The sequence below is a fragment of the Microtus pennsylvanicus genome, chromosome X, assembly GCF_037038515.1.
Source record: "Microtus pennsylvanicus isolate mMicPen1 chromosome X, mMicPen1.hap1, whole genome shotgun sequence".
NCBI lineage: Eukaryota > Metazoa > Chordata > Mammalia > Rodentia > Cricetidae > Microtus > Microtus pennsylvanicus.
In genome coordinates this window covers 41578127-41593888 of record NC_134601.1, presented here as the reverse complement: position 1 = coordinate 41593888, position 15762 = coordinate 41578127, and the positions used below count along the sequence as shown (strand labels likewise).

The 15762-nt window shown below is 38.9% G+C and overlaps 1 protein-coding gene across 1 annotated transcript; it reads left to right on the top strand.

Annotated features, from left to right (window-relative positions):
* The first annotated feature begins 236 nt into the window (after positions 1-236).
* Positions 237-1352, top strand: LOC142840314 (thymosin beta-15A-like). The gene is made up of 2 exons (XM_075956894.1): positions 237-336; positions 1309-1352. The coding sequence occupies exons 1-2, from the start codon at positions 237-239 to the stop codon at positions 1350-1352; spliced, it is 144 nt and encodes a 47-aa protein (XP_075813009.1).
* The last annotated feature ends 14410 nt before the right edge of the window (positions 1353-15762 follow it).

Sequence of the window (15762 nt, the reverse complement as noted above, 5' to 3'; positions counted from 1 at the left end):
GGTTTCTAGAGTATCTCAGTTTCTGGAGCATCTTCATCTGCTGTCATTTGCTGCCACCAGAAATGGACTAAAGCTTTGCAATCAGAGTACCTAAGGAAACATGACTTTCTAAGACTGGCTATTTCCTTGTTGAAAATCACAGTGCAAAGTATTCATTGATATTTTGAATTTTTATGAATTTTAATTGTCATTCCTAATCTAGCAGGTAACGATTTGTTGTTGTTCTTTCAGTCAAAATGGCTGACAAACTTGACATGTCCGAAGTTGAAAAATTTGACAGATCAAAACTGAAAAAAATTACTACCACAGAAAAAAACACGCTTCCATCGAAGGAAAGTAGGTCACGGAAGTTTCTAGTTGAGAGGAACAGTGGTGAAAGTTGGCATAGTCACTTAACAAACCTATGCTGTATTAAAATTGCAAAAACCTAAGTAGTAGTAAGAATTATGATAATTAATGCAGCAATTAAAATATCAAGTAATTATCTTTTTATTTAGATAATGTACATGGTTTGCATGCTAGGTTACAGTAATAATCGTATCATAGATTCATTTCTTACAAAATTACTAAAATTATATTAAAGCTAATTTTGGAGTATTGGATGTGGCATTATATAAATCTAGATTTTGCCCAGTTTTTATTTTAATATAAATATTAGACATTTTTCAGGACGCAACAGTTTGAATCTATGCTTTCATACATAAAAACTGTGCAAACTGTAGTTTTAATCTTCTAAAAATAGCTATAAAATAAGGTGGAAGTCTAAGTTTAGAGTTTGTGTGTGTTCCAGCTTCCCAGATTTAAAGGATCAGTTTGCTCTTCAGAATAACAACCTCCTGGAGAAGCTCAAAGTGAACTTTTAAAAGCTGAGTGGCATTTTCATCTTGTCAGCTCTAACTGAGAACTCAAGAATTCAAAAAATCATCTGAAAAGATAAAACTTTCTAGCTGTATACGGATAAACTGAAGGAAATTCTTACTCCTCATTCCTAGAACACTCTGTGGACAATAACAATATTTTCACAATATTTTAAATCTATTACTTAAATGTAAACTTTACATAATATAGAGAATATATAGATTATTGTAAAGTCTTTAGGTGCTCTAACACATACACACCTCCACTATGACGATAAGTGATTAGAGCTTTTGCATTCTAAGGCATGTTTATCAGCCTCCAGTGACTTATTAAAGCTAGCTTGTAGACGAAACTGAACTTAATTTTAAGAAAACCAAAGAAAGAAAGAAAAAAATACAAGAAATAGGAAAATCCCTTTTAATGAATATTTTTCTATTTTTCTTTCCCTAGCCATCCAACAAGAAAAGGAGTTGGAGAAAAAAATCATAAAATGAGGAAAACCTTTGAAGAATAAACGTCAACATTGCCAAACAATCTTGGTTTTAGGCTTTTATTTTATAAACGTATGTGTTTCTAGAGATGTATGACAATTGCTGATGGGCTCTTGCCTATACCTGATAGTTAAGTCTTAATCAGTACCCAGTTAAGTAGTAATCATGAACAGGCGTTCCCTTTGCTTTTAAACTTCCTCATTGATGAACAAATTACAGATGGTTGTTGTCAGATATTTGGTCAAAAGTGAGACCCCATCCCTCTAACACCCCTATATCCAATGAGTGTGAGATGATTGGAAGCAGCACCCCAGCCCCTTCCCGCTGGGAGTTGCCTTGGTTCAGACTCCACCTCCGGAAAGCCTGCCAAGGGTCAGGACCACTCTCACAGGCTAGTTAACTTATGGTCCCAGGTTTTGCATGATCTCTGTCTCCCCACTCCCTTCCACCCTCCCTCGCCATGTTCCCGACAACCCAGGAGCGCTGCATTCATTAAACGTGGGCATCTTTGATTTGCTGTAATGTGGTCTAACTGGAGTTATTTTCAGTGGGTAGACAGGATCGTTTTAAGATTTTTTTTCTAACAGATGGAGGTTTCCTACCAAAAGGGTCTGTTTCGTCAGCGGGCACAGGGCCTAGGGCCACGTGCTGGAAAACACCCTAACTGTGCACCCTCTCTGCCAGACTGGATTGACTTCCTCTCGGTGAGTTTCCCTTTTTGCTTATGCTGGTAGGGCACCCAGGGTGACCCATTCACGTTTGTGGCTTTTTGCTGAACTTGCACATCCATGTTCACTGTGGCTATACTCACAGAAGTTAAATGGAATCAGACTAGATTAGATGTTCATCAATAGTTAGATGAATAATCAAACTGGGATATATATGTATGCATGTGTACGTGTGTATGTATGTATACATATATATGGGGGGTGGAGAGAGAGAGAGAGAGAGAGAGAGAGAGAGAGAGAGAGAGAGAGAGAGAGAGAGAGAGAGAGAGAATTTTATTCAGTTGTAAAGTAAGTATATAATTTGCAGGACATGATCGGTCACCCCAGTCAGGATATAGCTGAGGAACCCATCTTTTATATTTTCAAGTATGCACTTTTACAAAGAGCTTTGTAATTATTATTTTACATGTCACTTATGCTTCCTATATGCCAAGAGCTGTGCTGAACACTTTACACAGATTATCTCATTAAAATTCTTACATCAGCCCTGTGAGTCATACAACAAATTGAGGCTCAGCGGAGCTTTCTCAAGGTCACACTGTTGGTAAGTGGCAAAGCTGAGATTAGAGACTAGGTTTATTTGACTGTAAAGCTCATACTGTGAATGGTTCATTCATTCCTCTGACCATTTATTATTTAATCCATTCAAGAATTTATTGAATCGATTTTATGGGACAGATACAGTCTAGGTATTAGGTATGCAGTATTGAACATGAGCAAAATACACAAAAATCTTTGTTTTTATAGAATAGTAAGACAATGACTAAATCAATTTATTGAGTATGTAATGCATTTGCACTAATTGTAGGTAGCATAGGGGAAATACTAAAGTAGGGATAAGGCAATATGATGCATTCTGAGGAGAGGAAGGAACAATAAGATAGACAGTAAAGATCTCACTTTGTAGGTGACATTTGAACAGCCAGAAAGAAATGGCAAAAATTTAACATTTTTCTTTTATTTTATAATATTCATTTAGTTATTTTATGTCTTTTTAAAATCATGTATCTTGATCCCATTCATTTCTGCATCCCTTTGCAGCCACCCTGCACCCCTGCACACTCCTAAATAAAACAAAATTTAAGAAGAAAATAAAAGAAAATTAAAAAGGGAAAAAATTAAAAGTCTTGTGATGGAAGCTACAGTATAAAACAGTGAGTCATGCTGTGAACTCCCTTGTCTATTTTTACTTGTGACAGCTCTTTGCAAATAATCACTGGTCTGATCTGAGGTCTCTGGATTCTAATACCCTATTGATACTGGGCCCTCCTCACTGGGGCTCCTCCTGGATATCCTGTTACTGCCCTGTGTTGTGGAGATCCTGCAGCTTTGGGTCTACATCTCATATCCCTTCATGTGCTCCAGCACACCATAGATGGGGTGGATGATGGGGCAGGCCAAGTCATATCCTAGGGTCTGGGAACACACAATGGTCAGGTTGGTATGTCAAATGTGAAATAGATACAACTCTCCTATTCTTACAACTTCAGGACTTGCTTACCTACTAACAGGGTTGGCTCTATTGTGCTGCCCTGGAAAGGTGCAGGGCTTGCTCTCCCAAGTGTTGCAGCTCATGGGGGTCAAGGATAGCTCTCCTACTCTTACAACTACAGGGTCAACTCTCCCACCTGCACCAGAAGTTGATGGGCATGGGGGAGGAAGCCAACGAGGCAGATGGGTAATGGGGACAGCTCTCCTATGCTCACAATTTTGGGGCTGGCTCACCCACACCTACGCTAACAGGGTTGGCTCTTCTTAACTGTGTTTTGAAGCTTAAAGGTGGTATGGCGCAAAAGCCTCCATATTTGAAAAACATGTTTCTTGAAAACAAGAATCACAAAAGATTATTTAAATCAACACCTCACACACATTTTAAAAATTCTTTTAAAGGGGGGCTTGTTTTATTGTACCTTGGAGTACGTGTTTCCTTATTACCAGATCAAAATGTTTTGAACTTTAAGATTAATCTAGAAGAGGAAAACTTTTAATAGCTATCCATTTTATTTTTAACTATGTGTATGTGGCAGGGGACGGGGAGTGCTTGTACTGGCTAGTTTTGTGTTTCAATGTGACACAAGCTAGAGTCATTAGAGAGGAACAAGCCTCAATTGAAGAAATGCCTCCATGAGATCCAGCTGTAAGGCATTTTTTCAAATAGTGATCAATGGGGATGGCCCAACCCCTGGTGGATGGTGCTATTCCTAGGCTAGTGATCATGGGTTCTATAAGAAAGCAGGCTGAGCCAGCATGAGGATAAAGCCAGTAGTCAGCTCCCTTCCATGGCCTCTGGAGCAGCTCCTGCTTCTGGGTTCCTACTCTGCTTGAGTTCCTGTCCAACTTCCTTTGGTAATGAACATCAGTGTAGAAGTGTAAGCCTAATAAACCCTTTGCTCCTCCTACCCACCAAAAGAGAAATGGTGAAAAAAGGTACTGAGATAATTGAAAGAAAGCATTCAAGACAGGGTGACCATTTAGTGCGGAAACTCTGCTGTGACAGAGTCCTGATGAAGTAGAATGATGGGGGACTTCAGCCAATCACATGCTGCTTAAGATGTGTCCCCCTGGGGCCACACAGAAACCAATTAAAAATCCATGTGCATTTGCTCTTCCTCTTTCTGTTCCTGGACTCCTGAATCGCTGGCACCCTGGGTTTGTAAGTTCCCTTTCTTCTGTTTATTAAAGCTGAATATGTTTTATTAAACTGGTCTGGTTAATTACTGATTGACCACCCTTCGGTAGAAGATAGGGAAAGGCTTTTTTTGACTGTCACTTCACAGTTACCTGCTTGTCTCCATCTCTTTAATAATACTACCTTGATTTTAGTGATGGCTTAAAAGCCACAAATCTACTAAAAACCCAAAATGTGTGTATGTATACTCCAAAGTAATGAACTGCATGGTATGTCAATAAGATTTTTTAAAAGATGGAAATTGGACAGTAGTAGAATAAGGATAGAACTCTATATTCTGTATATTTTTGAATAAAAAAAGAGGAATCAATGTGAATTGAACTATTGTTAGTTGCATAACCTAGGTAGAATTACCATTAATTGATATTGCAAAACTAATGGAAAGATTATATTTTGGAAGACAGATGTGGAGACCCCCTTTTGGACAGATTAAACATGAAATGCTTATTAGGCATCGAATAAATAGGAAGATACTCAGATATAGGCATCTGATGAGCATAGGAAATCACTAGGCTGGATATAAAAATATGAGAATCAACAACTTAGACATAGTGTTTCTTTATGGAGTGAGTGTGGCCATACCTTATTTTCTCCCATGTATGTGGTAGTCCTGTAATTATTCCACAGCCAAACCAGACTGTGACAAGTAATCTTTATAGTCTACTTGACTGGATCTGGAATCATCATGGAAACACACTTCCATGTGTGTCTATTAGAGTTTTCACCCAAGAAAGATTTTGCTGATGAGGAAATACCCACCCGGAATATGAGCAGCGGCACCCTCAGAGGCCTGAAGTCTCTAACTAAATGAAAAAAAGAAATCTAATCAAACACCGGCATTCATCTCTCACTGGTTTCTGACTATGAATACCGTAAAAACAGCTGCTTCATTATCCTGCCACCATGCCTTCCCCCATCTTAATGGACTGCATCCACTTAAGCTTAAGCCAAAGTAAACCCTTCCTCCTTCAAGATGCTTATTGTCAGGTATTTGGTAAAATCAATGGGGAAAATATTAATATACACATTTCCAAGGGGGGATCATATCTTTGGATAGTTGCTATGTCTTTAAAACAGCTAATAAACTTTAGCTTTATGGATGATACCATTTTATAACATTTCTATTGTAATTTTGAGGAATTGCATATTCCAATGGGAATCATTAAGGAACTTGCTGCAGGAAACTCTGAAAGTGTTCATTCGGGATTAAAAAATCCTCAGCCTCTTGAGGTGACCTGACACACTTTGCTTGAGACGAAAAAGGATGTGATTGTTATCACTACTTAGATATCTGGAACCTTCAACTTGATTATATTGCTATTTATCAAAAGTACGAAAATCAGAGGGACTGAGATAGAGCACCTCATTCACAGAGCATATTGAAGCACTCAGGGAGTATTGTTCAGTGTTTTCCAATGTTTCTAATACTTTAGAAATGAGGAATATAATATCTTAGCAATGTTGTAGGTCTTCCCTTCATGTACTACTCTTTTATCCTCCAACCGTCAAATGCCACATTATGTCATGAGAGTATTCCTCCCACAAAGAGGGACTAGGCAATGTTGATCCCCTCCTCATAAAGACCACTTAACAAATGGAAGTTCATTTCCACCAAAGTTCTCCCTAGGGAAGCAATGAATGTATTAGGGTTACTTACTGTCCATGGATGAGTGGTTACTAATAGGAGAATGAGTGACACTAATGTAACTGTCCTGGAAGATCTGTACCTAGAAAGGCGGATGGCTTTTCCACAGCTGCATAGATAGGGACCCCACTTTAGCTCTTCTCTGAATATTTATTTTAAGTTCATGTGCAATTATGATCAAATTTCCCACAATTTGTTGGGAGGAGTGGCTGCATACTCAGGTGAGCATCCTATAACCCTCTCTGCACTTCTTTCTATTAGGGAATGGAAACAGTCCACAGCCCTCACTGTGATGATCTTTTGCAAATTTACTCATACTGTACTCATGAAGACAGTGACAGTTGCTTCAAAGGATGGATCTGATATAATACAAGAATGTAAAGAACCAAAGTAGGGATTTCAAATTATGAATCAAGGAAAGTTAAGCCCAAGAAGCCAGATATGCACCTTAATTTCAAAGGGTAATTAGTGTGGGAAGTCCTTATGTCTATGTGTTACTTTTATTAGTTAATGAATAAGGAATTTGCATTGGCCTGTGATAGGGCAGAGTAGAGCTAGTCAGGAAAAGTAAACTGAATGCTGGGAGAAAGAAGGTGGAGTCAGGAGATGCCATGTAGGCACCACTAGAAACAGAAGAGCTGGAACCTTGTCGGTAAGCCACAGCCACATGGAGATATACAGATTAATAGAAGTGGATTGAATTAAGATGTAAAAGCTTGCCAGTAAGAAACTAGAGTTAATAAGCCAAGCAGTGATTTAATTAATACAGTTTCTGTATGATTATTTAGAGTCTAGGCAGCCAGGAACGAACAAGTGGCCTCCTACAACAGGTAATAGTTGAACCAAAGCCAAGAAAACATGTTGAATGTCAGAGTGGTACAGACTTGGGAAACATATACCAACTGTTAACAACTAACCCAAGCCCCTTGGATAGCACTGCCTTCAACCACTACTCATCTGAGGAAGAATACTAAATCCACTGGTGAATGTATAATATAATTTATTTCCTCTCCAATAATGAACATTAAATCCTTCAACTAGAGTTCCAACCAAGTCTTCTCCTTTCATGAGTGGTTAAAATACAAAACCGATAGTGAAGATACACAATGAAACCAAGAGTCACTGACTTCTTCTGCTAGACTCAAAGGGATCAAGAGCCTTCTGATGCTCAGTGTATTTATACCCTCACTTGGTACTGAAGAAGAACTAGGTGAGCAAGCACTCAGTGAATGTTATAGTAAGGATTCTTATAAAATATGTTGTTATAAGGTGCTCTCTGGTTGGATGGGGCAGGCTTAGAAGATGAAGTTGCTCCCTGCCTTTGGAGAGGCCAGGCAGCAACAACGAGTGCTGAAGTGAGTCTTGAAATTCAAGTAGATACTCTACAGGTGGTAGGAGCAATATTGTAGGTGAGAAGTCATCCACTATAATGTGAACTCCAAGAAAGCCTCTTTTCCAGAGGAACTAGAGCTGGAAAATAAAGTAGTGTTGTTTTGTGTTCTCAAATTGTATCTCAGAACCTATGTTGGAAATCAATTTGGTGAGTTACAATAGACATTTTGTTAAATGTTATGGACTATAATAAAATAAATAAAGGGAAAGGGGGAATAAAGGAGCAGGAAGGGCAGGTTAGAAGAGGGAATATAGTGAAGGATAACTAATATACATTTGAAAGTGGCATATTGAAACCTATTGCTATAGCAGTCTTCTCAATATATGCATATACATCCATAAAAGAGGTTTAAGTGGAATAACCCTATAAAAGAGGGGCAATGACTTCCCCAGACAATATGCACTATCAAGTAAAAATTTTAATGCTACTTATAGCTTGCCTTTTTACAAGTTGTTGGTCAATGGGGTCCTATATACCCCATAAACATATCAAGTTGTGTCATTGCTCCTGGTTATCCTCCAGAACTTGAAGGCAAGACTCTGTTGCGGAGGACAGCACATAATACTTGAATCTTGGGACGTGGGGAAATCAAGCTGGTACTGACCTGAAAGCTTCATCCATACTATATAGTATTCATAGTTCTGGATGCTTCTGTGCATGCTATGGGGGCAGTCATCGGCAATATTGTTCATCTGTGAAACCTGTAAGCTACAATAACTTCTGGTCTGACAAGACAAACTCACTGATTCAGTAGTAATAAATTGTTAGGAGAGTAATTGACCATTTTCTGATTGGGATTTAAATCCCATTTCACAAGATTAAACTCATGCCTAGTACTTTTAATTAGGGAAATAAAACCCATGGCTGAATGGGCCATAGACCCAAGGGGAGAATCTGATTCTATTATTGTGCTAAATGGCAATAAACTTCCCACTGTATTCATATCTTTATATCTACATATTAGTGCATCTCTGAACCCTCATTAGAGAAGTTCTACTTTGCAGTAGATGACAATTAATACAGAAATCTACTACTGGTCAATATACAGATAATAAGAAACTGGGGTGAGTGCTTAGATATAAATGGGACATTTATATCATTCCTTCTCACCTCAAAGCTTAGGGATCATTATAGAAGTGTAAGCAGAAAGATTACAAGAGCCAGAGGTAGTGAACATCTACATCAAAACAGAATTTGCTAGATATGATAGGACCTTTTTGCAAAAGAACCCATAGCAGCTCAGCCTGAAGGCATAAGGCAGTCAAAATCCAAATATGGATAGTGGAAGGACTCATGAAGCCTTGTCTTGGGTCAAGAACTATTAGCAACTAATGGAAGCTGGAAGAGAGAGAGAGAGAGAGAGAGAGAGAGAGAGAGAGAGATTTTTTCACCAGGGATGCGACCCTTGAGGGGTTTCCACTGATTTAATAGATGACTCTACCTACACCTAGGCACACACAAGTAGCCCTAAATAGACACAATGGTTTTAAAAACAAGAACATGAGAACTTGGAAGGAGAAAATGTTATTGAGAAAAAATGGGGTAATTGGAGGGTAAAAAAACATGACTTGGATTTGATTAAAACACATCATATTAAAAAAAACATCAATTAAAAAAACAAAAATTTTATGAACTGCATGTAGTAAAAGTAAAAATTCTTTTGTGAGCTAGTAATAGCCACATTTAGACAGATAAGTACGAGTTACAATGCAAAGTATATTTTGTACTAAAGGTCATTGTCAAAACAAAGTTTAAATATCCTGTCACAGAGGGCCTTTGCAACTCTGCCAGCACTTTTGAACATTTTCCTGTAGTCCATGGCAATCTATTGAAGGGTTTTAAACAAGGTAATGACATGATCCAATTTGTGCTTCATCTAAAAGTTTAACCATCTTAGATCAAATTAGCCATGGAAAAGGTGTTGGAATCAAATTAAATACTGATTGACAACTGGCTTTTTCCAAATTAAATCTTCAAGTTAATGTAATTTGTCTCACAAGGAAAACACTTCAATTTGTACACTCTTATCTGACAGATACTTTTTGAATGTGTATCACGTGTCAGACACTTTCCTGGACTTTGTAGATGTAATATAATGATAAACAGAGTTATCGCTGTCTTCATCTTCGACAAGTTCAGTATAGTGAAAGAGAAAGCATGAGAAACAATCGCCCCAAATGAATGTCATAAACACGAAAGAAAAAGGTACCAGGCACTATGAGGGATCATAGTGGAGCAAGGATCCTGAGATGGAGTAGTGTTTTAAATTATTGGCAAGAGAACAAACTCTTGGAGGAAGCATTATTTAAGGAGATACCTCAAAAAGGAAGAGAAATTAGAAGTAGTGCAGAGGAAAGAACAACTCAGATAGAGAGCAGCAAGTTAAAGACCTAGAGAAATTAAATAACTTGGCATGTTAAAGAACAGGAAAAACAAACAACAAAGCAAAGCATCACTGAGGACTGACCAGGATTGGCAAAGGATAGTGGCATTGGATAGAAGATGCAAATATGACCAGGGGAGAGCATTGCGTGAGATTGAATCAGATGAAAACCAGCTCAAAAGCTACAGGAGTTAGGCCCCCTGACAAGCAGACGAAAGTACTGCTATTTAAAGAACAGCACTCCTTTATAGGGTCCTGTTCTAGGTGAAAGAAGTCATTTTTCCTGGGGAATTTGCTGGATAAAATGGTCTAAAGAAGCTGAATGCATTCCAGAGGTTAGAATGTACATCTGCAAACTACAGTGACAAGCCACACACAGACCCAGGGCACTATTTTCTTCTTTATTTAATTATTTCTTCAGTCTTTACAGTTCTCATGTGCCAATTCCTAGAGCCAATTCCTAATAAATTCATAGTATTCTTCTAAAGTTATTGACCCCTTGCTGTAATGTTAACAGTAAAGCAAGGCAGATTGAATATGTCACAGGAGGTCTGCTTGAAACAGAAAATCTTTAAGTTGACAATATCTGCTGCTTTAGAGTCCCAAATAATACCCATGCCTATTCCATGATAAATGTGTATAGAGTTATCTTAGCTAGGGTTTCAATCACAGTGATAAAATACCATGACCAAAAGCAACTTGAGGAAAAAGGGGTTCATTTCAGCTTGCAACACGTAGTCCATCATTTAGGAAATTCAGGGAAGGAACTCTAACAGGGCAGGAACATGGAAGCAGGAGCTGAGACAAAGACTATGAAGGAGTGTTGTTGCCGGCTTGCTCCTCATGGTTGACTAGGCTTGTCATAGCACCATAGCATGCAGAATCACCAACTCCCTCCCCTAGCTCAACTATTTATCAAGACAATATCCCCACACACTTGCCTACAGGCCAATGTTATTGTCATGCTTTCTCAATTGTGATTCTCTCTCCCTAGACAACTCTAGCTAGTGTCAAGTTGACATTAAACTAGCCAGCACATGAATCAGGATTAAGGAGTTCTATGCAGAGGATGACGATCCATTTCACTATCTAGCCTCACCATTTTTACTAGAAAACATTCCTTCTTCTCTAATTGCTTTACAAAGCAGAAGTTTGTTCATCTATTTTCTTGTAGCCTTTCCAAATTTATATTTTAAAAAATCATCTGGATCAAACAAGTACAGGAGTAGTAGGAGAAATATGGTTGCTCAGAAATAAGGTAAGGAGGACAGAAGTGACTTGAGGGCATGAGGGCTTAAGGAACATGGATTAGCTGTGTTTCAATAGGAGATGTAGCAGAAAGAGTTTCCAGTTAACATAGCGCTTCTCAACCAGGGGTGAGCATATCCACCTGGGCACATTCTGAAAATTCTCTGGTTACAATGGTAATAGTTTACCAGTTGACATATCCTGTTCTAGATACTGGTTGCTGTGATATATGCAATCACTAGGTTGTAAACTGGGCAAATGGAATAATCCCTCCAAAATAAAGAATGTCTTGGTAGTACAGTTGGTGGTCCCAAGTACTGCTGAAAGCAAGGTAATTTTATGACTTCTCTTAATTTCTAAGCTTCTGTTGTCTGAAACCACCAGAATCACAAAGCAAACAGTCCAGAGCCTGAAAGAAAGAGAAGTAATTTTAAGGATAGAAGTGAAAAAACCCTTCTGAGTTAGAATGACTCTCTTTGAGGTACAAAAGGCATTAGTTTTGCTTTGTTCAGGATATGATGAAAAAATGACAATATACTGGGGTGGATAAAAAAATAGGATACAGAAAAGTTCTTTCCTGTGTGAAATCTAGACAGCTACATAATCATCGTGGAGAAGTAAATATTGAACCTTTCCTAATATCCAAAAAATTTTAAGGAATGGATAGATGGGAGTAGATTGGCTTTGGCAAGTGCAAGTTTAGTGAGGCATGCATGTATCACTTGGCCCTTGACATCCTAGAAACACTCTAAGTAAATTCCAGCTTAGGAATTAGATTTGGGGATTTTTACTTAAGTGATTCCCACAGCTCTTAAGAGTGATAACTGGCTTTCTTACACCCGACCCCCCCCCCCCCACAAGCCTGCGTTTTCTGCTAGGTCCTCTGCTCAGGAACAGTTTTCTGCTCCTACACTAAGGCAACCCACCCAGAGAGGTGAGTGCCCGCCTACCGGGCAGGCCTCAAGGACCCCCCCCCCCGAAAGGGAGCCCGGGCACCTTCAGCTTGTGATCCAGGGGTGCCTGTGTTCTGCTGGATCTCGTCCCCCCTGCACGTTTTTTTTTCCTTTTGTCCTCGGATCATCGGGCTACCAGGTGGCCCTGTTTAGGTACTGAGGAGTTCCATCTGGACGGGTGAGTGTGTGCTTTCCAGGGGCGGACTGCCCCAGAAGAGAGCACAGGCCCCCCTCCCCCAGCTCCTTCTGCAGGGCTGTCTTTCTTACACCCGACCCCCCCCCCAAGCCTGCGTTATCTGCTAGGTCCTTTGCTCAGGAACAGTTTTCTGCTCCTATACTAAGGCTACCCACCCGAAGAGGTGAGTGCCTGCCTACTGGGCAGGCCTCAAGGACCCCCCCCCCAAAGGGAACACGCGCACCTTCAGCTTGTGCGGCAGGGTGTCCTGTGTTCTACTCGTCCCCACCCTACCCCCCAAGTTCCCCCTATTGTCCTCGGGTCATTGGACTACCAGACATCCATGTTTTGGTGCTGAGGAGTTCCATCGGGACTGGAACGGTTCCTGCTTCTACACTGAACAGATACGCTCAGAGAGTCAGTCACAGCAAAGACTGGACCAAGACACCAGGCCTCTCCTGGCTCCATTTGAAGGAAGAGATGGGAAGGCGCCAAGGCAAGAATTCCTCCAACAACCTGAAAGGCAACATGACATCATCAGAATCCAGAGATCCCGAAATAAGAAGAATTGTATACCCTATTCTAGAAGAATTAGAAGAAATCGACTCAAGAGTGAATTATATGAAAATAATAGAAGACCTTAAATAGGAGGTGAAAAACTGCCATAAACAATTAGAGATCACAAACAAAAAAGGTAGAGGAAATGAATAAAGCGCTCAAAGATACCCAAGAAAACCAAGAGAAACAAGAAAAAACAATCAAACAGGTAAGAGAAGTGGTTCAAGACATGAAGAATGAAATGGAAGTAATGAAGAAAACACAAACCGAGGGAAGGATGGAGATGGAAAATCTGGGTAAACGAACAGGAAATACAGAGACAAGTACTACCAACAGATTACAAGAGATAGAAGAAAGAATTTCAGACACTGAAGATACCATAGAGAAAATAAACACACTGATCAAAGAAAACAGCAAAGCCAACAAATTCTCATCACAAAACATTCAGGAAATCTGGGACACAATAAAAAGACCAAACCTAAGAATAATTGGGATAGAAGAAGGAGAAAAAGTACAGCTCAACGGTCCAGAAAATATATTTAATAAAATTATAGAAGAAAAATTTCCCAACCTAAAGAAGGATATTCCTTTGAAGGTTCAAGAAGCATACAGAACACCCAATAGACTGGACCAAAAAAAAAAAACATCTCCTCGCCATATAATAATCAAAACACAAAACATACAGAATAAAGAAAGAATATTAAGAGCTGCAAAGGAAAATGGTCAAGTTACTTATAAGGGTAAACCGATCAGACTTACACCTGATTTCTCTATGGAAACCATGAAAGCCAGAAGGTCCTGGATAGATGTACTGCAGAAAGTAAGAGACCATGGATGCAAGCCCAGACTACTATACCCAGCCAAGCTTTCGTTCACTATAAATCGAGAAAACAAAATTTTCCAGGATAAAAACAAATTTAAATAATATGTAGCCACAAATCCAGCCTTACAGAAAGTAATAGAAGGAAAATCACAAACCAAGGAGTCCAACAATAACCACAATAACTCAAACATCTAGAGACCCTTCACCAGCACAACTCAAAGAAAGGAAACACACAAACTCTACTACTAAAAAACTGACCGGAATTAACAACCACTGGTCATTAATATCACTTAATGTCAATGGGCTCAACTCACCTATAAAAAGGCACTGGCTAAGAGATTGGATACGAAAACAGGATCCAACATTCTGCTGTTTACAAGAAACACACCTTAACCACAAAGACAGGCACCTACTCAGAGTAAAGGGATGGGAAAAGGTTTATCAAGCAAATGGACCAAAGAAACAAGCAGGTGTGGCCATACTAATTTCTAACAGAGTTGACTTCAAACTCAAATCAATCAGAAGAGATGGAGAGGGACATTTTATACTCATAACAGGAACAATCCATCAGGTTGAAGTCTCAATCCTGAATATCTATGCCCCTAATATAAAAGCACCCACTCACGTAAAAGAAACATTACTAAAACTCAAGGCTGCCATCAAACCGCACACACTAATAGTAGGAGACTTCAACACTCTTCTCTCACCAATGGACAGGTCAATCAGACAGAAACCTAACAGAGAAATAAGAGAATTAATGGAAGTAATGAATCAAATGGACTTAACAGACATCTATAGAACATTCCACCCAAACAGGAAAGAATATACCTTCTTCTCTGCAGCTCATGGAACCTTCTCAAAAATTGACCACATACTGGGTAACAAAGCAAACTTCCACAGTTACAAAAAAATATTCGTAACCTCCTGTGTCTTATCAGATCACCATGGATTAAAGTTAGAATTCAAGGGCAGACCCATAGCCCCATACCCATCGATAGATGACTTCCAACATTTCTGGAGGTTCTTTGTGTCATAATGCTTCATCGGGGCTTTTTCTTTAACCTTACAGATCATCTGCAAATATATATTATGGTTTCCAGCTTTATGATTTTATGGGATTTCTATGTGTGTGAACACATGTGTCTCTGCATCTATATCTGGGTTTTGTGCTTTTTCTTTGGTATTTTTCTTCTGTTTGTTAGTTTTGTCTTATTTTGTTTTGTTTTATCTTATCTTATTTTATTTTTTTAGATGCCTGTTTGTTTTTTAATGAAAGAAAGAAAGGGTGTGGGATTGGATGGGAGGGGGACTGAGGAGAATCGGGAGGAACTGGGGGAATGAAACCATAATCATAATATATTGTATAAAATATCTATTTTAAATAAAAGAAAATAGAAAAAAAAGTTAGAATTCAACAACAATGCTACCCCCGGAAAGCCTACAAACTCATGGAAACTGAACAGTCAACTACTGAACCACACCTGGATCAAGGAAGAAATAAAGAAAGAAATTAAAGTCTTCCTGGAATTCAATGAAAATAAAGAAATAACCTACTCAAACTTATGGGACACTATGAAAGCAGTCCTGAGAGGAAAGTTCATAGCACTAAGTACCCACTTAAAGAAAAAAGAAAAAGCACACATTGGAGACTTAACAGCCCACCTGAAAGCTCTAGAAAAAAAGAAGCAGACTCACCTAGGAGGAGTAGAAGACTGGAAATAATCAAACTGAGGGCTGAAATCAACAAAATAGAAACACAGAAAACAATCCAAAGAATCAATGAAACAAAAAGCTGGTTCCTGGAGAAAATCAACAAGA

Coding starts and splice junctions, on each gene's coding strand:
- LOC142840314 (XM_075956894.1), top strand. CDS start 237: ATGGCTGACAAACTTGACATGTCCGAAGTTGAAAAATTTGACAGATCA. Junction 337..1,308: donor CACGCTTCCATCGAAGGAAA/GTAGGTCACGGA, acceptor TTCTTTCCCTAG/CCATCCAACAAGAAAAGGAG.